At 57.2% G+C, this 21837-nt stretch overlaps 3 protein-coding genes across 16 annotated transcripts in view; 1 reads left to right on the forward strand and 2 right to left on the reverse strand.

The window, feature by feature from the left end:
- Rgl3 (ral guanine nucleotide dissociation stimulator like 3) overlaps nt 1–1287 on the reverse strand; it is a 14086-nt gene extending 12799 nt beyond the window's left edge. For all 7 annotated transcript variants that reach the window (XR_007344358.1, XR_007344357.1, XM_048795217.1 and 4 more), the window contains exons 1-2: nt 1183–1287; nt 656–769 (exon numbers count right to left, since the gene is read on the reverse strand). Coding sequence is in view for 5 of the 7 variants with exons in the window: in XM_048795217.1 (XP_048651174.1) it covers nt 656–769; nt 1183–1215 (147 nt within the window). In the remaining 2 variants the exon portion in view is untranslated. The remainder of the gene's footprint in view (nt 1–655; nt 770–1182) is intronic.
- A 438-nt stretch (nt 1288–1725) lies between these two features.
- Odad3 (outer dynein arm docking complex subunit 3) lies at nt 1726–11141 on the reverse strand. Of its 3 annotated transcripts, XM_015489056.2 has the most exons (13): nt 10411–11140; nt 8490–8611; nt 8330–8407; nt 6519–6689; nt 6313–6414; nt 6105–6230; nt 5809–5931; nt 5114–5266; nt 3743–3903; nt 3502–3658; nt 2757–2912; nt 2241–2325; nt 1726–2077 (listed from the first exon to the last, which is right to left on the reverse strand). In XM_015489056.2, exons 1-13 carry the CDS (start codon nt 10655–10657, stop codon nt 1959–1961), a joined length of 1800 nt encoding a protein of 599 aa, XP_015344542.1. In that variant the 5' UTR covers nt 10658–11140; the 3' UTR covers nt 1726–1958. The 3 variants fall into 3 exon arrangements, with proteins under 3 accessions (XP_015344542.1, XP_015344543.1, XP_048651176.1); XM_015489057.2 differs by lacking the exon at nt 8330–8407 and having other exon boundaries at nt 10411–11141; XM_048795219.1 differs by lacking the exon at nt 2757–2912 and having other exon boundaries at nt 10411–11141.
- A 47-nt stretch (nt 11142–11188) lies between these two features.
- Prkcsh (protein kinase C substrate 80K-H) lies at nt 11189–21525 on the forward strand. 6 transcript variants are annotated; one of them, XM_048795220.1, is made up of 19 exons: nt 11189–11315; nt 11647–11798; nt 11971–12087; nt 12791–12886; nt 12983–13040; nt 13964–14081; nt 15280–15409; nt 16067–16097; nt 17207–17407; nt 18103–18181; nt 18847–18933; nt 19173–19349; nt 19417–19513; nt 20020–20089; nt 20273–20362; nt 20554–20628; nt 20704–20803; nt 20887–21043; nt 21215–21525. In XM_048795220.1, the coding sequence occupies exons 2-18, from the start codon at nt 11723–11725 to the stop codon at nt 21031–21033; spliced, it is 1749 nt and encodes a 582-aa protein (XP_048651177.1). In that variant the 5' UTR covers nt 11189–11315; nt 11647–11722; the 3' UTR covers nt 21034–21043; nt 21215–21525. The 6 variants fall into 6 exon arrangements, with proteins under 6 accessions (XP_048651177.1, XP_048651179.1, XP_015344544.1 ...); XM_048795222.1 differs by having other exon boundaries at nt 19173–19328; XM_048795221.1 differs by having other exon boundaries at nt 11225–11319.
- The last annotated feature ends 312 nt before the right edge of the window (nt 21526–21837 follow it).

The raw sequence follows: 21837 nt of genomic DNA on the forward strand, positions 1-21837 counted from the left end.
CAGCGGGAGTGGGGGTCTGCGGGCAGGGAGGGACGGCAGTGAGAGACCAGGAGAGCCCCCCACGCCCCTTTCATTCACGGCCATCACTAGCCATTCCATCTGATCTTGTCTATTCCTCTGAATCTGAATATTTCTGATTTATTATTTTGCTTTGTCCACAAAGGACTCTCCAGCAACCGGTTCCAGGCATCTTTGTCCTCCTGAGCTCTGACCTCGGTCCCTCACTTTGCCAACCCTGGGCTTCTGTGGCCCTCCAGTCACGCTCCACCGGCTGTGCTGAGGCCCCACCTACCCTCACCTGGCTGCTTCCAAACTTCACCGCTCTTTCCTGCTCTGACCCACTAAACCCGACTTCCCTAGAGCCGTCTGTCCAGTTCTGCCCTTACCTGGTTACCCCAGGTCCCGCTCAGGAACGCGCCATCGCCCGGCCTCACTATTTCCTGGATCTACCCCCCACTCACCAAGCCGCCCCCGGTACCCTTCTACCCTCACCTGGTCACTTTTAAGTTCCGCCTTTCCTTCGAGCCCCACTGCTCCTGGCGGCCCAAGCTTTGCTCTCCAGCTTCTCCCTCACCCGGTCACTCCCAGGTCTCTCCGCTCAACCCGCCCTCACCTGGTCGCCTCTTGCCCCCGACCCCCCCAGCCCCTTCCTCACCTGGCTGCCCCCAGGACCCTCCCCCGGGCTCCGGCGCTGACTGCGCTGCCTGCGCAGGGAGACACTGTACACCGCGCCGTCCTCGGTCTCCTCACCCCAGTCCTGCAACGGCGGCTGGACGGGAGGTGGGCTCAGGACAGTCCTGGGGCCACGGCTCAAGCTAGCCGTTGGAACTCAAGCCGGGTCTTCCTGGGAGGTTCCCGCTTCCCGCGGGGGTCTACAAGACTCGGCCGGGCAGGTCCCAGGTAGTGCCCTCCCGCCCTGGGTACTCCTCCCAGGTTCTGAAGGGGTGGGGTGGCATTTGTGGAGTCCTAGGGTTCAGTCTCATGGATGCTTCTGATCTCTCCCTCAGATGCACCCAAAGACCCCCTCCCATGAACCAGCCACTTCACTGGGTTAAGAGCCCTGAGTCCCGAAGTGGGGACCCGAGGCAGATCCGATTTGAGTCCTAGGGGTGGGAACCTTAAGTTTTTGGACCGGGGGCGGGTCACCGGGTTGTGAGGTTCCGAGACCCCCAACCCCCTTACCAGGGCGAGCTCCTTGCCCGCGGACCGCTCCATGGCCCACACCCGTCCTGCTCTGCGGCGCCGCTGAGTGAGGCGGAAGGGCCGGCGGGCAGTGGCTGAGCTCTGGGGCAGGCGGGGCGGGCGGGGCGGGGCGGCCGGTCTCGCTTGGGCGGGCTGACCCGGGACTCTGGTGGCCCCCCGCGCGACCGCAATGCCCAGGCCCACCTCGGAGACCCCTGTTCTACCAGTGGGCGTCTATCAATCTGCCTCAGGAGAGGGCACGTCTGTCCCCGAGGGAGGGCTTTTTTCTCTATCCTCAGGTGTGGAGAGCTGAAGTTGTGTATAGCTAAGGGAGGGCAGGTATGTGTCCCCAGGCCGAGTCCTCTGTCCTCAAGTGGTAGGGCTGCTCCGCCCCAGGTGTGGGGGTATCCCTCGTGACTTTATGCATCAGCTGATAGGAGTCATCACGCCCCAGGTTGGAAGGAAGGGGCTGTCTGCGGCCCCTTTATGGGACGATGTCTTTTCAGTCGTGCAGGGGGTCAAGAAGAGGTGAATACCCAGGAGGCTGGTCAGTGACCTTTATTGCGCGATTCTGAGGCCAGCGCTGACCCGCCTCGGGAGATTTACTGTGGGAACATCTAGTCCGGCCCCCTCTCCTCCGGGCTGCCACTGGCCTGCTAAGCTCCCCGTCCGGGCCTCATCCAGCCCTTGAAGGGGCCCCATGGACCCGTGACTGGACCCAGAGGAGTCGGGGGCTCTGAAGGGGAATGGAGGCTCCAGATGGGCAAGATGCGAATCTAGGACCTCCGCGAGCGGCTGCGCTTCTTGCTGCGGGTTTCGATTAATTTCTGGGAGCGGATCTTGAGTGAAGCGCGGCTCACCACTATGCTGTCCTCCTCCTCACTCTCCTCTTCGTCTGCGAGGGCACGGGGCGATGGGGCGATGCGGCTCCCCAAGCTCAAATCAGACTTTCCTCCCCAGTCATCACCACCCTACCCACCTCCACCTTGGACCTGAGCCCATGCTCAGACCACCTCTGGCCGCTCCAAACCCCACCCCCTTTTCCCGCCAGCACTGACCGAAGAACTTGTCCTTGGAACTGGCAAGGTGCAGGGGGATGCGAGTGTTGTACTGGGGCAGCTTTCCTTCTAAGGTGGCATAGAACTAAGTGGAGGGGGTAGAGGAGGAGGTGAGGGCGAGGCTGGGGCCCCAGGGAAGTTCCTCTCCCCTCCTCCATGCCGATTCGAGACCACTACCCACTCCTATTTAGTTTTCCTCCAGCCCGGCTGCGTCCCTCATTCTCACCAGACACTCCGATGCCCAGCTGCACCCACTTGTCACTCAGGCCCACCGCGGGTCTTGGGACCCTGCCCCTAAGTCTCTGGGTGCCCACCCTGAATCCCCTGGCTTCGCGAGACCCACTGCAGCTCTTTTGGCTCCTCTCCCTTTTGTAAAAGGCTCACTCCACACACCAAAACCGTTGTCCCTAAGACCCCTTTCCAGCTCCTGAGCTTCTCCAACTTGGCCTCCTAAAGGCTGCCCCGCCCCCTCAGCCCCAGGGTCTCCTGGGTCCTGCCCCGTGGCTTCAGGGGCACCTCGCGGTCGGCGATGTGACGCAGCATCTCCGGCACATCGTGGCTCTCGAGCTGTGCCTGCAGTTTCAGCAACTTTTCCTCCACGAGGCCCAGCAGGTTCTGCAGATAGTCCCCAGCGTTGGGATCTAATTCCTTTCCCGCAAAGCGGCCGTTCTCCTGCGGCCAGCGAGAGCCAGGTCAGTTGCAAGAGGCTGGGCCACCAAGCTGGGGTTTTCCCTCAGAGACTGGGCTGCAGAGGGGAGGAGCCACCCCCTGGGCTGGTGCTTACCCAAGGCGCCCGGACTCTGAAATCAAAGGCCACGCCTTGAGGGCGGGTCTCTGAACGCCAGAGGCATAAAAAGGGTGCGGGGAGGCCTCTTGGTGAAGGGTAGAAGAAACGCGAGGAAGGCAGTAGCGACCTTCTGAAAAAATGGACTTGTGCAACGATAGGGTGGGGCTTCTCCTGTCTCAGGCCGCTCCAGGATTGGAGGAGGGTCTCTGAGGTTTGGGGTGGAGGAAGAGTAGGCCTTTCCCATGGGGAGCGGAGCTTGAGGCAGGTCAAGGTATCTAAAATCCTAGGCTTCTTGGGGGTAGAGAGGGCTTTACCAGGGATATGGGGCGGGGACTCCGATGAGTGGGGAGGGGCTTTCCTGTAGGCGGAGCTTTTGACATCCTGGGTTCCCTGGGCCTAGGCGGCGGTACCCCCAAGCTTGACTGAACCTCTAAAGTCCTAAGAGGCTCTGAACCGTTCGAGGGCGGGGCCTACCACTTTGACGTGATTCAGCTTGCTCGCCAGGTGCTCAAGGTTTTCCTTAGTCGTCTGCATCGCCCTCAAGGTGCGCTCCAGCTGATCCTGTGCGTCAGCATGTCGCTGCCCTTCGATCTTGAGGTTCTCCTGCATCTCAGTTTGCATCTTCTGCTGGCTGCAGGGAGGGGAGGAGAAGTCACCACCCGAGCACTGCCGACCCTGCCCTCCCTCCGGCCTCCCTTGAGCACCCTGGCCTCACCTCACCATCATGGCCTCCCCAGAGTACTTGAGGTCTTCGAGCTCCCTCTGTAACCGCTGCTTCTCTTCCTTTAGCCTCATCAGCTTCTGTTGGTTCTCACTCTTAAGAGCCTCCAACTGAGCGAAGGTGTCGCCCTGGGCCACAAACCGCCGCACCACGGACTGCGGACCACCCAGCCCCAGTCAGAGCCTAGGGAGGCACAGGCCTGCTCCGTCTCCTCTCCTTCCTCCCCACCACACAGGATAAGTGGTCTAAGCTGGTGGCTTCTGCAAACTGATGTATGGGGGCAGTGTGGGTCGGACTCTGGGTTGCCTCAAGAGTGTACAAAATCCCGGACAAATCATCTTTCTTGCGCCCCTGTCTACATTTGAGCTGGCCAAAATCGATATAGAGTGGGGGACAGAGCAGCGGTGAGCATAGCTGCTTTCCAAAATTAACGTGCCAGCAACTTCTGGCAGGGAATCTCATCCATTCTCACTAGTAATACCGGCGTCTGGGGAGCCATCTGCTCACTGGACCCACTTCTGAAAAGGGCTTTGCCTTGGTGCCCCAGATGATCCTATATTTGGGAGTTCAGGGCCTCCTGGGGATCAACTCCTTGGGAGCAGCGGCAAGGTCACAGAGAACCCAAAAGGTACAGACTAGTGTTCCTCAGTGGAAACCAGGCACTTTAAGGGGACACAGGAGCCTTGAAATTTTTTCAAGCCAGGCACGGTGGCACACGCCTGAAATCCCAGTGGTTTGAGAGGCTGAGGCAGAAGGATTGAGAGTTCAAAGCCAGCCTCAGGGAGCTGGGGTTGTAACTCAGTGGTAAAGCCCCTGCCTCGCATGTGTGAGGCCCTGGATTCGATAAAAATAAACAAATAAAAATAAAGATATTGTGTCCGTCTGCAACTAAAAAAAAAAGTATTAAAAGAAAAATCCAGCTTCAGCAACTTAGCAAGATCCTGTCTCTAAACAAAATATATTTAAAAAGGGTTGGGGATGTGGCTCAGTGATTAAGTGTCCCTGGGTTCAATTCCTGGTATCAAAAAAAGGAAGAATAAGAAGAAATTTTTCAAAGAGGACAACTGTAAAATGTGAGAGACAGGACAAGAGGAGTCCTCCCCCAGGGGGCAGGCCAAAGAAGTCAGCGCAGGGGTAAGACAGGAGGAGAGGAAGCGGTGCAGGCAGTCCTGTGGGTCTTGTGTAAAGGGCAGCAGTTTCTCCGGTGGGCCGGTAGCTGAGGGGAAAGGGGTGTCTCTCATGAAGAGAGCAAGTGTGTGCGCAGAAACCTAGGCCGGCGAAAGGGGAGGCGGAGTGTGGCGGTCTCCCTCCCCGGGACGCGGCTGGGGTCCGTCTGGGGAGGGAGGGGGCTACTGCAGCACTCACGTGCGTTTCTGCTACGCCGGTGGCGTCCTTGACCTTGCCGAAAATTGTCTCCATTTGGTACATGTTCCAGCGCCGTCGCAGCTCCTCGTCCTTGGCGCGCAGGTGGTCCTGGAGGGTGTCGTCCGACTGCAGCAGTATGTGCTCCCGCTGAGTCTGCTCTTGGAGTGAATCAAAGCCAGGGTCAGTTGGTGGACTGAGGTTTGGGGCCAGGGCTGGGAGGGGACTGGGTTCAAACTGGGGAGTGGGGGCCGTGCAAAGACCTGGAGCCAGGTAAGAACACTTGGGCGGGGATCAGGAGGACTCGGCAGGAGGTGGCTTCAGAGCCAGCACAAAGGGGAGGAGTCGAGAGAGGGGCGGACTATCAGCAGGGTCAGATTTAGGTCAGAGAGGCCGGGTCAGAAGGGGGAAGGATAAGTGGAGACCAGAGAGTAAGGGGAGGTTCTGGCAGCGCCAAAATGGGGCACTTAGGTGGGAGGGAAGGAGAGAGGAGGGCAGAATGTGGATGTGGTGGATGTGGGAGGAACCCTCGCATCAAGTGGAGGTGGAGTCAGGGAGGGTGGGGGGGTTAGAAGAAATGTCTAGAGTAGGAAAGGGTCCAGGGTGAGGGCTAATGGGGACATGACTGGGAAGGGACAAGGCCAGGTCGTGTTGGGTGTGGGCTGATCACGAAGCCCTGCATCCCTGGGTGCGCCCACCTTGCGCTCCATGCGCTCGTTCTGCAGTTTCTTCTCCTCAGCACGCTTCTTGCAATCACTTATGAAGCGCTCACGGCTCTTGCGTTCTCGAATCACGGTCTCCTCCAGATACTGCAGCTGGTTCTGGAGGGCGAGCAGAGGGGCAGCTGGTACCCATGTCGGCTGGAGGCAGAGCGCACAGGCCCCGGTAAACACTGCCGGGACAGGTCGGCAGGGTGTGGTGGACAGATAAGAGCGGCTCAGGCGAGGCTGGGTTCAGATTCTGGGGGAGGAGACCTCGACAGGTGGGCTGGCACCTTGGCAATGTCCTGTGCGTTGAGGGCCTCCTGATTCACCACGTGCAGTTCCTCCACCTCCTGTTTGGTTCTCACCACCTCAGCCTCCATGGAGTCCAGACGGTTGTCCAAGTTGAGGCTCTCCTCCTGGGCATGGGAGTGGGACAGGTCTGTGACTGTGGTTCGGGGCAGACCTGCCCTCCTCCCGCCAAGCAGGCCTAGTGCCTACCTGGAGATAGGCCTTGAGCTGCAGGTACACATTGGTAATATGTTCTGCCTCTTCTGCCTTCATCCGGGCCTTCTCCAGGCGGTTCTCCAGGTTCCTCAAGGTCTAGTGGGCAGCAGGGATGGCTGAGTCCCCTCCCTCCTCCATTCCTCCCCGGGCCCCAGCTCCCCAGGCCTGGCCTTGCGCCTCCTTATGCGAGGAGGCCCTACCTTGGCCTCCTCCGTGTTGCAGTTTTGTGCCTCGGTCATCTCTAGCTGGCGAAGGCTGTGCTGCAGCTGGAGCTCCTCCAGTCGCTTCTGCCTCAACACCACCTGGTGTCGCAGGGCATTTACCTGCTTCACCTTCTCGCTCAGCTGGTGGTCCAGGTGCTCCAGGGCCTGCTGCAGGAGGACAAGTGCAAGAGCAGGGGTCTGAGTCTTTTAGTTCTTCCCTTCTCCCACAGAGTGGCCTTGATCTCCCTTTTTTAAAATTTTCATTTATTTATTTAATTTTTTTTGTAGTTGTAGATGGGCAGAATGCCTTTATTTTGTTAATTTTTATGTGGTGCTGAGGCTCGAACCCAGTGCCTCACACATGCTAGGCAAGCGCTCTACCACTGAACCACAGCCCCTTCATCTCCCTTCTTATCAGCGTCTCTGCAGATTTTCTTTGATGGATTCAATCTCCAAATTTCCACCCACCTCCCTGGCCATTCAGTCTCTGGTCTCTGTGTCTTTTGTTTTCGGAGAGAGGTAGTCGCAGACTCTCCTCCTGGTTCATACCCTCCCCACTGGTGATCTTACACAGTCTCAGGGGCTTAGAGGCCATCTCTACACTGAAGACACCTAAACTAAGCCTCCCCTTATGCCCACATGCATACTCTCAAAATCATCCCTTCCAAAAGCACCTGATTGTCTCACCAACGCGTCCTTCTGCCATTTTTCCCATCTGGGCTTATGGTAGCTCCATTCATACTCAAACCCCAAATCTTGCTGGGGGGGTAAGTCAGTCATAAAATGTCTGCTTAACTGGGTTCAGTACCCAGCACCAAAAACAGACAAAAAAAAAAAAATCCCCAAACATTGATGCCATCAAAGTTTTTTTCTTCCACATATATCTCATTTGTTAGCAAATTCTCTCTTATCTCTGTCAGGTTTCCCCGGAGGCATCTATTTCCTTCAACCTCTACCCTTTTGGTAGTAGTGCAGGCCAAAGCATCTTTCACCTGGATGACTTCTCCTCTTGCCTCCCCTCCTGTCTTGTTGAAGTCTATTTTCCACTTCAAGGAACCATGACACCCCGTGTCATGGTTGAGGCCAGGATGGGTCTCCCTGCCTTGGCTCACTCTTCCCCAGCTATCCTGGTCTTCACCTGGTCTCCACACTCAATGCTTCTTCTTACCTCAGGGACTTTGCACTTGCTGTTCCCTCTGCCAGGAGTTTTTTTCCCAGATTTTTTTCTAATGTTCCATTCCCAGCTCAAATATCACCTCGTTTGGAAAGAGGTCTTTGCTGACTTCACTCCCAATCTGAAGTACCAGTTTTTGCCCTTCTCTAGTAAATGACACTACTTTATTTATTTCTCTTATCGTTACTGGAAATTCCTTTGTTCTTACCTCTGTTGTTCAGTTTTCCCCCCCCCCTAAGAGATGAGGTCTCTAGATTGCTCAGATTGGCCTCAAACTCCTGGGCTCAAGAGATCCTTCCGCCCAGCCTCCCACATGGCTGGGACTATAGGCTGTACCACCATGCCCAAATTTTGGAGGAGGTTTTGTTTCATTTTGGGTCTTGTTGGTCAGCTTCTCTACTAGAATATGAGCTTCTTGGAAGGGAGACTTGATCTGTTTTGTCACTGCATGGTCCCCGACACCTAACACCATGTCAAACACAGAGCCAGTGCTTAATAAAGATTTCTTCGAGGAGTAAATGATTGGCAGCCGGTATAGGGAAAGGTCTGGAGAGGTGGAAAGTGGCAGCAGGAAGTCCAGTGAGAAGGGTACCCAGGATGGAGACAAGGGAGCTGGTCAGTGGGTGAGGCAAACCTGGCCTGTCCTGTTCTTCAGGTATGGCTTCTCTGATTTCCATTCTTGAATTACTGCCTGGACCACTTTCTCATCTCCCTGCAAGGAGAGGAGCCCGTCACCCCTCACTCAGGCCACCTGCCTACCCCCAGCACCCAGCCACCCACCTCTTCACCCTCACCTGAAGCAAGTCCGTCAGTTGCAGCTGGAGAATCTTGGTCTCCTCTCGGAGCTGGCTGATGGTGTCCTGGTTCTTCTTGATGTTCCACTGGGAGCTCTCATAAAAGGCTTTCCGGTCACTCTCTGGGGGCAGGTGAGGTGGGCAGACACAAGCTCAGTGTCATTAGGTAGGCGGATGGGACTTCCCAGAGGGAAGATCTTCTTGCAATCAGTCTTCAACTTAATATTATAATGATACTTGAAGATGGAGAGAAGATGGTTAACCGGCACAGGGAAATAACTTCCAACATTCTCTAGTACTGTAGGATAACTATGGCTGACAGCAAGTCAATTGTACATATCAAAATGGTACAGAGGATTTTGGGTGTTCTCCAAAGAAATGACAAATGTCTGTGAATATGCCAATTACCTTGATGGGTACACATTGTGCACATACCTTGAAATGTCTTACCATCCCCTCAAAATACATGTTAAAGTAGTTTGTTTTCAGGTCTTATTTATGTGTTGGATGCTGGACTCAGGTCTTTCCAGGTACTCAATATCACATGCCAGTAAGTACACATCATACCCATTTCACAGATGAGAAAACTAAGGCTCAGATTGGTTTAAATTGCTCAACATCACAAGCAATCTTGCTCCTGCATCCACACCTTCAACAGCTATTCAAGATTATCTCCTTCTCCTCTCTTTTTTTTTTTTTTTTTTCCAGAACTGGGGACTGAACCCAGGAGTGCTCTACTACTGAGCTACATCCCAGCACTTTTAAATAAATTTTGAGACAGGGTCTTGCTAAATTTCCCAGGTTGGCTTCAAACTTTTCATCTTCCTGCCTCAGCCTCCCAAGTACCTGGGTTATAGGTGTGGGCCACCGCCCCCCAGAAATATTATTTCTTAGTAAAAACCAATAATGATTTACACACTAGGATTTCCCAAATATCTGCTCAACTGATGTTTTGGCTGAATAATTTGCTGTGGGAAGCTGCTGTGTGCCTTGTAGGATGTTAAACTGTATCCTGGCTTCGACACAATAGATGTCAGGAGCAGCTGGTCTCCAGCAGTGTAACAACCAAAAATGTTTACAGACATTATCAAATGGCCACTGGGAAGGACAAGATTGCCCTATCCATGAGAACTATTAGTTCTCACTTTATAATACTTTATCATATACCAGGCACCTTTCTAATCACTTTATACCAAGTAGCCACCTTGCACTGTTACTATTTCCATTTTACAGATGGAAAAACAGCAAGTAGGGTTAATGTTAAATGGCCCGAGGTCAAACAACTATTACGCAGAGTCAGTATTTGATCTCAAAAATTCTGGCTCTAGAATCTGTTTTTTTTTTTTGTTTTTAACTACTGCATGTGTGATATGGAAGAACCGAAATTACAGTAAATATGAAATACAATCCAGTCAGTTCACTCTCTCATTGTTTCTGGCAGTGCTGAGGATTGAACTCAGGGATCACACATGCTAGGCAAGCACTATTACCACTGAGCTACCTACCCAACCCCTACCCCAGTCAGTTCTGAGCTCGTAAGTTTGAAAAGAGAGATGAGAAAAACCATGAATGAGTATGAGTGTTTCTTTTCGTTTTGTTTTTGTTTTGGGTACTGGAAATTGAATCCAAGGGCGCTTTACCACTAAGCTCCAGCTCCAGCCCTTTCTACTTTTTATTTTGAGACAGGGCCTCGTTAAGTTTCTGAGGCTGGCCTCAGACTTGGGATCCTCCTGCCTTAGCCTCCCAAGTCGCTGGGATTGGAAACTTGCTCCACCAAGCCCGACAGAAGCGTGAGTTTTTGCCTCCAGAAACTGTCCACCTAGATTCATACTAGTGAAACTCCTTTGTCACACCATGCCTAGTCAAACTGGGTGGTCACTGTTGACCCTCGATCCTTCTGGGTCCTCTGGAGCCATCTTACCTAATAGTTGAATCTTCCTTTGCAACTCAACCACCTGTGCGTGCACAGAAGTCTTCACCGCCCCGCGGAGGGATTCTGCCTTGGAACTGCGTGCGGGCCAGGCCTGTGCTCGCGTAGCGTGCTTGCCTCGGGGATAGCCATACTTGGCCTGAGCCTTACTGCCCTTGGCTTTGGAAGAAGGTGTAGAGACCTGGTCCTGAGCAGTCAGGGCGTTGAGAGAGGCCGCCCTGCACAGAGGAGACGTCATGACTGGGTTGGGGCCAAGGACTGCTAAGAGCTAGAGGGGCAATAGGAGTCCGCTGCTCCGGTTCGGGATCCGTCAGCTCTGGTTCCTCGGGCGCCTGGAATGCACTTACCGACGGCTTGGCTGGCCCTCTCAGCATCTCGCGGTTGCTAGGTAACCTCCTCCCCCCTCCTCCCTCCGAAGTTCCCATGGAGATCGCCTGCGTTCCACCCTACGACTCTCATTGGCTGATGACGCGCAGAAGGACAGTCTCTGAAGGGGACGAGGCCTAGCCGCGATGCAATCACGTGTTCATCACATTTTTTTTTTTTTTCCTTTTTCTTCTCCCGCTGGGGGTTCACCGGCATTTTTCAGGAACTTTCTATTCCGGTTGCAGGAGCCGCCACTCCCAAGATGGAGGCACTCTGCGCCGCCATTAAGCGCGATTCTTCTGATCTATCGTCTCTTAAGACTTAACCGTCCTGCCCAAGATGGCCGTCTCAGTTCCGGCACCCGCTTGTTAGCCACACCCAACATGGCTTCCCTGAGCTGTCGTTCTCCCAGGAGCATGGTGGGACCGGAAGTGATGCTTCCTAGACTTTTCCGCTTTCTTTTTACAGCAGGATCCCTGGCCGCTGGGCAAGGGGGGTGCGGGTGTTACTGACCTTTGCCTCGGCCTCGTGTAGGTGATGGACTAGTGGGTGGGAAGGCAGTCTAATTTCATACAAGGGGCAACTAAGGGGTGTTTGCGCAGTGGGTGGGGGAAACTGTTAGCCCTTTGGGCCTATTGGCGGGAATCGGATTGCCCACTTGGCCTCGGCACAGGGAGCGGAGGTTTTCAGTTGCCCGCCCCTGATTTGAGCAAAGTGAGACTCTCTTCGACTGGCCAGGACTGGGGAGTCGTCTGCTCCCTGCTCCCAAATCGGAGCTCGTATTGCCCAGAGGCGGTGGAGGAATCCAATGGGCTGGAAGTAGCCCTCTCCTGCTGACCAGTTGTCCCATTCTTGCCGCAGCGTGGGGACGCGGTACATCTCCCCGCAGCCTCCTTCCTCCCTCAGAACCCGCTTCCGGCCTTACAGCCCCTGCGGGATGTTGCTGCTGCTGCTTCTGCTGCCCCTCTGCCGGGCAGTGGAGGTCAAGAGGCCCCGGGGCGTGGCCCTTACCAGTGAGTTTGCTGGAGGTGGGGGTCGGGCGTGGGAGGAGCCTACCCGTGGCTCCTGGGGTGGGCCTTTGCAACATTTTACCTCACTTTACCTGTGACGCAGGCTCAACCAGGGGGTGGGCGTGGCAGAGGTGGTATTCTGTTGAGAAGGTTTCTCTCCTTCTTTCCTCTCTAGACCATCACTTCTATGAGGAGTCCAAGCCTTTCACCTGCCTGGATGGCTCAGCCACCATTCCTTTTGATCAGGTCAACGATGATTACTGCGACTGCAAGGATGGCTCAGACGAGCCTGGTGAGCTCCCTACATCCCCCCACCTCCCTTTCACCTCCCTTTCACCTCATTTAGTGAGCACTGCTGAGCGCCAAGGCCCCATAAGATGATGGAGAGAAACCCAGTCCTGCCTTCCCATGGCTTCCAGGAAGCAGGCACGGAAACCTGGCCAATGTTGGGCTGGGGGCATTGTTCATTGGTAGAGTGTGTTTACCATACTAGAGGTCTGTCCTGGGTTCCATCCCAGCACTACATCCCGCCCCCAAGAAAAAAGAAAACAGAAATCAGGTCTTGCTGTTTCGACCAGGGCAGTAGATGGTGCTGTGGAAGCCCAGAGAACCCTGCCCTTCCAGGACATTCTGGAGATCAGGAAAGGCTTCTCAGGGGAAGTGAGTGTTCAGGAGAATCCTGAAGGAGCTGCAGATGGAGAGCCTACATTCTACAACCCCTCAGAGATGGGACTCAGGGACAGTCTGGCTGGGGATGGGGCGAAGACAGAAGAGGAGCCGGCAGGGCCGGGTTTTGAAGGGCCTCAGAGGAGAGAGGCAGCAGGGAGCACTGGAGAGTGTTGTTTTAGGCCTCGAGTGTGCAGCTCTGACCTTCCCTTGGTTGTTCCCTCCTTTCTGGTGCTTTCTGTGTCCCGGGGGTCCAGGGCTGTGGGCGCAGATGACAGTTAGGCACCTGGCTGGGTGAACTCAGCAGGCCCTCTCTGCCTTCACCACAGGCACAGCTGCCTGTCCGAATGGCAGCTTCCACTGCACCAACACTGGCTACAAGGCCCTGTACATCCCCTCGAACCGGGTCAACGATGCAATATGTGGTGAGTATGGAGGCCCTGGCATGGGGAAGGAGGCAGTGGTGGCCGGTGGGTGGAGGCACGGCCAGCTCTTGATCTTGGCCCCCACCTCTACTTCAGACTGCTGTGACGGGACAGATGAGTACAACAGTGGCATCATATGTGAAAACACCTGCAAGTATGTGATAACAGTACCCTCCCCATTGTCACCCCTCACCACCTTGCTGGGCCACACCCCTTGCTTGTGCTGGCTCCCTCCTCTTTTGCTCACTCTGTGCCAGGCAGGTGTTTTCTGAACCCTCCATCCCTGGCTCTCCCTGTAACCTCAAAGCAGGTGCGATTGTTTCCTTATCCAACAGATGAGGAGACTCAAGTGTAGGAAGGGAAAGGATTTCTCCAGGGCCACCTGTTAGCAGGTAGCAGAGCTGGAACTTGATAGCTCCACTGGAACTCCTGCTCCGTTTTTAATTGCCACATGCTAGCGTGGGGCCTGAAATTTAAACGTGGGTGATGTGAGCAACAGAACTGGGTCAAGTATGAGGCAGTGGGGAGTAGGGAGGACTGTGGCATCTACCAGAACAGCCACTCTCAACTCCTGTCTTTGGTAGGTGGGTGGGAGGGCTGTGTCAGGTATTTTTTGTTTTTATTTTTATTTATTTATTTTTTATTGTGCTGGGTTAGTTTTGCAAGGAAGCTAAGACTCCCACCACTTATATATAAGTTCTCCTGACTTCAGGTCTTCTAAGTAGAGAGTGGCTTGAGCAAAGTTCAATTTCTGTCAGTTCCCTTTCAGTCTAGGAGTCTGTGATTTCTGTCCTTTCTTTCCTTTGTCTCTTAGGAACCACCTCCAAGCCCTCAGTCTTCAATACTCTCTAGTACCTCCCCTTGACCCCAAGATTGTGCACTGTCCTTCCTCTCAAGGACAAGGGATGAGGGGCACCAAAGTTGGGAGCCTGGGGGTGGAGGAGCATTTGCTGGCTCATCCTTAGCATGATGTGTGAGCGTGTGGGGTTGGCAGGTGCATTCAGCTCTTCTGGAAGAGGGCAATGGGGTATGCCCTGTGTGCTCCCTGGTGGTGCCTATGTGTCCCCTCTACCCCAGAGAGAAGGGCCGCAAGGAGAGAGAGTCCCTGCAGCAGATGGCAGAGGTCACCCGTGAAGGGTTCCGCCTGAAGAAGATCCTTATTGAGGATTGGAAGAAGGCCCGGGAGGAGAAGCAGGTGAGGCACCCTTGGAGGCTGACTTGGGACATTCTGGGCCTTGAGGCCTAGAGGGGTGGGCTGGCAGTGCTCGTGGGGTTTGTACCTGCCCCTAAACAGGGTCCTGGGGCAAGTTGCCACCTGTCTGCCCCTTGCTCTGCTCAGGTGAACAGCACTGAGCATTTAGTCTTTGGCAAAATGAGGCAGTCAGCTCAGGGGTCAGCCAAGGCCAGACACTGGACTGAAGTGAGCGTCAAGGGTCTCTGCTGTCTCTTAGGGACAGGAGGCCTCCTTTCTGCATCCTTGGTCTGTGGTGCCACTGTCTATAGAATGAGTTGATGATCGGGGACTTCCCAGTTTTGGGGCTGGGCCAAACAAGGTGATATGGGTCAGCAGCACCTGCCAACCCCTGAACCACTATTGATGGTGACCATGATGAGCTCTAGCTGGGGCAGAGTTGGGCAGGGAGGTAAGGATTCTGCCTGCCTCTACGTGGGGATATCGATGGTTTCCTGGCGTGTCCCCCAGTGTCTCCATCTTTTTCATGGATGTGTGTGTGGTGCTGGGGACAGAGCACAGGACCTCACACATTCCAGGCAAGCGCTCTACAACTCCTCAGCCCTTGTTGCTTCTTAAGATGTAGGACTACAAGGCGTGTCAGGCACTGGCAGGAGGCGAGGGCCAGACCTGGACCGCCCAGGGGAGAGACAGACAGTGAAGGGAAGTTTGGGAGCTTTGCAGCATAGAGGTGGGTCTTGCCATGCTCTCCCCCCTAGAGAAGGAGGTCTCTATCTAAACCAAAAGCCCTAGGATAATTTGGACTTAGCCATGGAGAATGTTCCAGGGTAAAGGAACAGCATGTGTGGGGGTCTGAGTGCTGTCAGGGGGTTGGAGCTGTGAGTTTTAAGATGAGGGCAGGACAGAGAGGGCTGGAGAGCAGGCAGGGCCTTGTGGGCTCCATCAGGGTGTTTGGGCTCCTCTCCAGAGGCAGGGGGAGACCCAGGTGTCTGAAAGGTCTCTTTTTCCAGGAAACCAGGGAGTAGGAGATATGGGGGTGGGGAGAAGCAGGTGGATTCTGGATGTCCCTTGAAGGTACACTGGCGGTGTCCTTCCCAGCCCTGGGGCCACGGCCTTCTCTAGTGGATTAGAGGCAGGGAGGTTGCTTTAAGAAGCGGGCAGACCTGAAGGAGAGCTGGCCTTTTTGCCTTCTGCCTCCCAGAAAAAGCTCATTGAGCTACAGGCTGGAAAGAAGTCTCTGGAAGACCAGGTGGAGTTGCTCCGGGCAGTGAAGGAGGAGGCTGAGAAGCCAGAGAAGGAGGCCAAAGAAGAGCACCGGAGGCAGTGGGAAGGTATGTCCAGGCTGGCCAGGGGCTCGTCTGCTCTTGGACGGGAGGAGGGCCTGAGCTAGGAGGCTCACTCCTGCTGTCCGTTGGCTGATCTCTGATGGTGGCAGCTCATTTCTTGTTGTCCTTGTGTTTTGGTCATCGTGTGGAAGTCATTTTCAGGAATAGTTGTCAGCCTAGGTACTTTGTGCTTTTCTTTCTGTCTGATGCTTGGAACGCTGCCATTCAGAGACCCCTGAATCCAAGTTCAAGATTGGAGTTGTTGTGCTCTCAGTCAGTGTGTGAACTGAGATATGTGCACCTGTTAGATTATGTCTCCCCATCCCGTGTGTGTGTGTGTGTTTTAATGTTTTAGTTGTCGTTGGACCCAATACCTTTATTTATTTTTACGTGGTGCTGAGGATCGAACCCAGGGTGCGCACATGCTAGACAAGTGCTCTACGGCTGAGCCCCAGCCCCAGCCCTTGTGTTTGTTTTTTCAGTGCTGGGTATTGAGCCCTAGGCCCCCAGGTGCTGGGCAAGCACTCTACCCCTGGGCCACAGCTCAGCCCTTGTGGAGTTTTCTGATCTAGCTTATGACTGACAGATAGCCTTGCTGAGTCTGTGGGGGCCCTGTTAGTCTCCTGACCTTGGACTTTGATTCCAGTCCCCTTTGCTCCCCAGGTCTCATCAAACAGACATCTGAATTTGCCAGGTCTGACAAAATCCCTTTGGCAAAAATGACTTCTGTGTTCTGTATCTTCTTGCCCCTGCCATCCCTGTGGCCTTGGTTGGCGATTGTTGAAGCACTTCTCGCTGTTGGGTCGTGCTGCTGTGACTGGAGGTGCAAAGCCGTGGTCCAGGGTCTCCGTCTCAGTCCTCGACACCCCATGGAAGCGGGCTAGGAGGGGAGGGGGAGGAAACCCACTCTGTGCTAGCTGAGGGGCCGAGCCTTGCTGGTCGGCATTGGAGACGTGGTCCTTGCTGCTCATACTGGTAGCTGGGGTGTGGGTGGCCCTAGGAACCAGGGCAGCCCCTCTCTAAGGCCCTGCTGTGGGTCTCCGAGTCTCTGGGCCTCTGCTGCCCTCTTTCTTCCCTCCCTCTGCTGACAGGCTCTTTCCGATCTCTCCTAACCCATAGCTCATCCAGCCAGCCTGTCAGGCACCTGTGACTGCCAGGCTCCCCCCAGAGGCTAGAAACACAGCACTGAACCGTCCGCTCCGCGTGAGCGCCTGCCCTCGGGGGAGCGAGCCAGGCAGGGAGCAGGGCACGGGCTTTGTGGGGGGTGTCGGTCTGTCTCCTGAGAGCAGCAAGACAGCCACGTACTCGAGGCGGGGAGTGAGGTGAAGGGCAGGGTGCTGAGGGGCAGGCTGGCCGCGCGTCACTCTGGGGAGGACTTGGGCCTTTGCTCCAGGTGAAGTGGGAACCGCTGAGCACAGAGGGACAGGCCCTGGTTCCCGAGTCCCTCCCGGGGGAGGGGTGGGAGTGAGGGTAGGTGCCAGGAAACCAAAACTTGGAGATGACTGGTCCTGGCAGGTGAGGAGCTGGGGCCAGATGGGACTGGGTGGGGAGCAGCCGGTGGATTCTGGATGTCACTTGAAGGCACTGTGGGGTTGTCCGCCCCCTAGCATGTAGGATCCCAGAGGCCCTTGTGCGCAGGAAGCCTGCGCCAGCCCAGGCCCTGGCGTCCATCCCTGCCGCTGCCCACTTCTCTTCTCCCCATCATGTCCCCCACCCCATATGCCCAGGCTTCACCTGTCCACTTCATTTCTTACCTGTCCTTTCCCTCCAGAGGACACGGACCTTTCTTTCTCTTGTCTACAGCTGTGTCCTTAGCACGCTGGACACACACGGGGTGCTCAGTGGCAGACAAGGGCCAGTTTGGGACAGTGGGAGTGAGTGGGCGGGGCACAGGGTGACGAGAGCCGGCCCCTCCACAGAGCAGCAGGCCGCGTCCAGGGCCCAGCGGGAGCAGGAGCTGGCAGCCAACACCTTCCAGGAGCTGGATGACGATATGGACGGGGTGTGAGTGTGGCCCTGCCGCCTGCCCAGCTGGGGTCCCCCCCGCCCATCTGCCTTGGGAAGCCGGCCAGAGCCTGCGCTGGCTTCACCTCTGGGGGTCTGGGCCAGACAACATCCTGTGGGGAGGGATGGCTTTCCCAGGGCCAGTTTGTCCCAGTACAAGTGGCGAAAGCCAGACCTGTGTGAGTTCTGTGCCTTTGAACTTGCTGAGTAACCCAGCAGATGGTGAAGGCTGGGCTTTGGGGAACCAAGGGGAGCTCAGAGCCCGGGAGGGAGAGGCAAGGGCTGCTGGGGGGCTGCTGGTCATAGGAGTGCGGGGGTGGCGTCCAGGCAAGCGTAGGTACCGGGCCTGGCTGGGTGGAGGTGCTGGGCAGTGGGCAGTTTTGATAAAACATTGAGTTGTGAGGGCAGAAGAAGGGAGAAGCTGGTAAGGGTCAGAAAAAGGATCCTGTGAGTGTCCCCATGTCTCCAGCCTTCATCTCTGCTTTGAGCCGCGGGCGGGGGAAGGGGCGCTGGGCTTGCTCCTTCTGGCCTGGGGCCCCACTCCAGCCCTTGCCTCTCTCAGCTTCCTGCCCCGCCCCACTGGAGGTCCTTAGCGAAGCTCTGGGAACAGCACTGGCAGGCAGGAGCGGGCAGACCCACCGGGCAGCTGGATAAGCCCCAGGGAGCCTCACCCCTCCCTGTCTTTGTCCCCACAGGGTCTCGGTGGCTGAGCTGCAGACCCATCCAGAGCTGGACACGGATGGAGATGGGGTGCTATCTGAAGGCGAGGCCCAGGTACTCAACCTGCCCACAGACCTGGTGACATCAGAACAAAGGAGTGGGCAGGCCAACGGGCAGCTCTGGTGGAAAGCTCCCTGTTGACCCCGGCCAGGGCTCTTGGGGCACCCAACCATAGCTGCTGCCTGGGCAGGCCAAGGTGGTGGCTGCCCAGGGTCACCTCTCCCCATCTGGTGGGGTCCAAGAAAGAGCCAGGGCAGGGGAGAGCCGGTTTCCCACTTCTGTCCCCACCCCGGGCATCCTGCTGGCTGGATACTCGGCTTGCCCTGCCCACCCGAGCCTTTGGCTCTGTCTTCCCTTCTACTCTCCAGCCTGGCCGCTGCTCCTTGTCCCTCTCTCTGTTCCTGCCCACTCCTGGGTCCTTCCCTGTCACCCCTTGGCTTTGGCCTCAGAGGCCTGGCACGTGGTGCTTGAGCTGTCTCTGGGTCTTTCTGCTCCTTCTGGCTCCTCTGTCCTTCTCCGGGGTCCCCAGGCCCAGCCCTGCCTTGCTCCTCAACAGGCCTGTGCTGCCCCCTTCCGGCCACAGCACCTTGCTTGCTGGATCTGGTCCCCAGGCCTCAGGGCCCCACAAGCTGGTGCCTGGCACCACTGTCCGAAGCCCCAGTGCCGGGTGCTTGGGAACGGGCAGTGGAAGCCCAGTCCTGACCCCACTTGCCAAACAGGCCCTCCTTGGTGGGGATGCACACACGGATGCCAGCTCGTTCTATGACCGTGTCTGGGCCGCCATCAGAGACAAGTATCGGTCTGAGGTCAGTATGGGAGGGGGAAGGGAGGCCGTCCTGCCCCTGCCCTGCTCCCACTGCCTCACAAAGGCATGGTCTCCAGTCCTGGCCCCCAGCCACCCTGGCCAGCTGGACAGTCCATGTGTCTTCTAGAGGCCCCCTCCTGTCATCTGTCCCGCCCTTCCTCTAGAAGGGTGGGGCCACTGGCCGTGATGGTGTGAGCAGGTGCCCCTGTCCTCAGCACCCACCTTCTGCCTCCCTGGCAGGTGCTGCCCACGGAGCTGCCAGAAACTTCATCCCCTGATGTGTCGCAGCCCAAGGAGGAGCCGCAGCCATCAGTGCACTTGCTGCCCACAGAGGAGGAGGAGGAGGAAGAGGAGGAGGAGACGGAGGAGGAAGAGGAGGAGGAGGAGGAAGAGGAGGTGCAGGGGGAGCAGCCCAAGGTGTGTGTGGGGGCGCAGGGGGCAGAGGGGGTGGGGCCAGGCTGCTGCTGACGCTGCCCTTCCCCAGGAGGCCCCACCCCCACTCGAGACCCCGCAGCCGGCCAGCCCCACAGAGGAGGACAAGATGCCACCCTATGATGAGCAGACGCAGGCCTTCATCGACGGTGAGGCCCCGACCTGGGGGGAGGGCACTGGGCCCCCAGCCTGGGCCCTGTGGTCACCTCCAGCAGCCTGGCCCTGCCCCTTGGGAGTGGAGCCGGAGCTGAGCCCCACTATCTGCCTTTCCCAGCAAGGGCTGAGGCCCAGGCTGTGCCTGTCACCTGCCCTAGGATGGGATACCTCCCAGTAAGTCCCGCACACTGAGGCCTGCGAAGGCCGCCCATCCCGCCAGCCCCAGAGCTCTGCCTGTCTCCCCAGGGCTGCAGCTTGTTTGTGTCACCCCTGCAGCCGCCTGCAGCCGCCAGCAGCGGGTGCGCCAGATCCCGCCAGGTCCCTCAGGAGCCAGGCGTCTTAGCAGCAGGAGAGGCCTTCCCTAGGCCACCTGGGTCCAGTCTGTTCCACCCTTGACCAAGTTAGACCAGGCAGCAGGGGGATGCGGTCTCATCTGTGGCACCCCATTTTCCGTCTTCCTGGGTGGAGGTCACCACTCTGACCTCTGCTCCCTCCCCAGCTGCCCAGGAGGCCCGCAACAAGTTCGAGGAAGCTGAGCGGTCCTTGAAGGACATGGAGGAGTCCATCAGGTAGCCAGGCCTATGTCCAGGGGACGCAAAGCCACACCACCTGGCTCCCTAGAGGAGGCAGATCCTGGAGCCATGAGGCAGCTGGGCACTGGCGGGCCTGGCTTCTGTTGGGGGGTCCCCGAGTGGCAGCTCCCGTGTTGGTCCCTGTGTCCTTGGCTGCCCTTCACATGCCTCCCCTTCCAGGAACCTGGAGCAGGAGATTTCCTTTGACTTTGGCCCCCACGGGGAGTTTGCCTACCTTTACAGCCAGTGCTACGAGCTGACCACCAACGAGTGAGTCCTGGGCCGATCGGCCAGCGCAGGGGGCGGTGGCTGAGTGCAGGGGCGAGTGAGCCGGTGGCAGGGATGGGCTGCCCTCCTCATCGATGGGGACAGAGGCCAGGGTCAGTGTAATTTGAGGCTGTGAGCCCCTTGTGTGCAGGGGTTCCCATGACCCCTGACCCGTCAGCCCTGTCCCTCCACAGGTACATCTACCGGCTCTGCCCCTTCAAACTCGTCTCGCAGAAACCCAAACTCGGTGGCTCCCCCACCAACCTTGGGTGAGTGTCCCAGGCCAGGGCCTCCTCCCTCCCTCCTCCCCAGCTGCAGACCCTCAGCACCTTGCTCTCCCACAGCACCTGGGGCTCATGGGCAGGTCCAGACCACGACAGATTCAGCGCCATGAAGTACGAACAGGGCACGGGCTGCTGGCAGGGCCCCAACCGCTCCACCACCGTGAGTGCCCGACGCAGGGGGCTGTGGGTGGGAACCCACGCCTGGCCGCGCCCGCCCCAGCCTCCCACCTGCCTTTTTCCCAGGTGCGCCTCCTGTGCGGGAAGGAGACCGTGGTGACCAGCACCACAGAGCCCAGTCGCTGTGAGTACCTCATGGAGCTGACGACACCTGCAGCCTGCCCGGAGCCACCCCCAGAGCCACCTGCCGAGGGAGACCACGACGAGCTCTAGCTGGGCAGAGGTGGGCAGGGAGATGGGGTCTCTGCCCGCCTGAGTGTGGGGACATCGCGCTCTCCTGTCTCCATCTTCTTTCTTTCTGTTCTGAGATGCTGGGTGGAACCCAGGGCAGCTGCTTCCCCCAGCTGCACCCCAGCCCCTCCCTCATTCTAATTTGTTCTTTCTCCCACTCTAGAACCTCAAGGCAAGAAACCAGCCCCCAGCAGTGCCGCCCACCTGCCCTTCACTCTGTGGACCAAGGCCTGCCCCCTCGGGTTCCTCCCCCTCCCGTGGGGCAGGAACCTGCTCCAGGGGCCCAGGTGGGGCAGAGCCAACTCCCAGCCCAAGTGGCCTCCAAAGACGGGGTAAAGGAACTGGCCCTCATTGGTCCCCCACCCTGGTGGTGTGCCCCTCCATCCCATCCTGCCCCCCTCTTCCTCCCCTGGTGGGGACAGTGAATGACTTGACCTGTGTGACCTTGAAACAATAAATGTGACTTCTCTCCAAGCTTGGTGATGTCTGCTTGCTCTACCAGGGTGGGAATGGGGTGGGGTGAGCGAAGGGGACGCAGCCACCTTAGGTAATGCCTGGCCTCCCTCATCATTAGGGGACACCGCAGCCCAAGAGATCCATGAAGATGGCCTTCAGGGAGTACAGTCCAGCAGCAGGGGGCGGGTAGACCCTGGGTCACTGTGGCCTGGGCTTCCATCTGTGCCAGTCTCATCCTCTCTGATCTTGTCTGTGCCATGGGTAGGCCAAGTTTCCCTCCCAGGGCAATGAGACCCCGGCCCCGAGAGGGACAGCAGCCTGTGCTCACAT

The sequence above is a fragment of the Marmota marmota genome, unplaced genomic scaffold, assembly GCF_001458135.2.
Source record: "Marmota marmota marmota unplaced genomic scaffold, marMar, whole genome shotgun sequence".
Classification (NCBI taxonomy): Eukaryota; Metazoa; Chordata; class Mammalia; order Rodentia; family Sciuridae; genus Marmota; species Marmota marmota.

Bases quoted from the DNA above. Each gene is read 5' to 3' on its own strand.
- Odad3 (XM_015489056.2), bottom strand. From the start codon at position 10,657: ATGACGTCTCCTCTGTGCAGGGCGGCCTCTCTCAACGCCCTGACTGCT. The intron at 5,932-6,104 runs GTGCCAGCCCAC...CTCGCCCTCCAG, and splicing joins ACGCACAGGACATTGCCAAG to AACCAGCTGCAGTATCTGGA. The intron at 2,078-2,240 runs GTCAGTGCTGGC...GTGCCCTCGCAG, and splicing joins TTCCAAGGACAAGTTCTTCG to ACGAAGAGGAGAGTGAGGAG.
- Prkcsh (XM_048795220.1), top strand. From the start codon at position 11,723: ATGTTGCTGCTGCTGCTTCTGCTGCCCCTCTGCCGGGCAGTGGAGGTC. The intron at 12,088-12,790 runs GTGAGCTCCCTA...CCTTCACCACAG, and splicing joins GGATGGCTCAGACGAGCCTG to GCACAGCTGCCTGTCCGAAT. The intron at 20,363-20,553 runs GTGAGTCCTGGG...GTCCCTCCACAG, and splicing joins TACGAGCTGACCACCAACGA to GTACATCTACCGGCTCTGCC.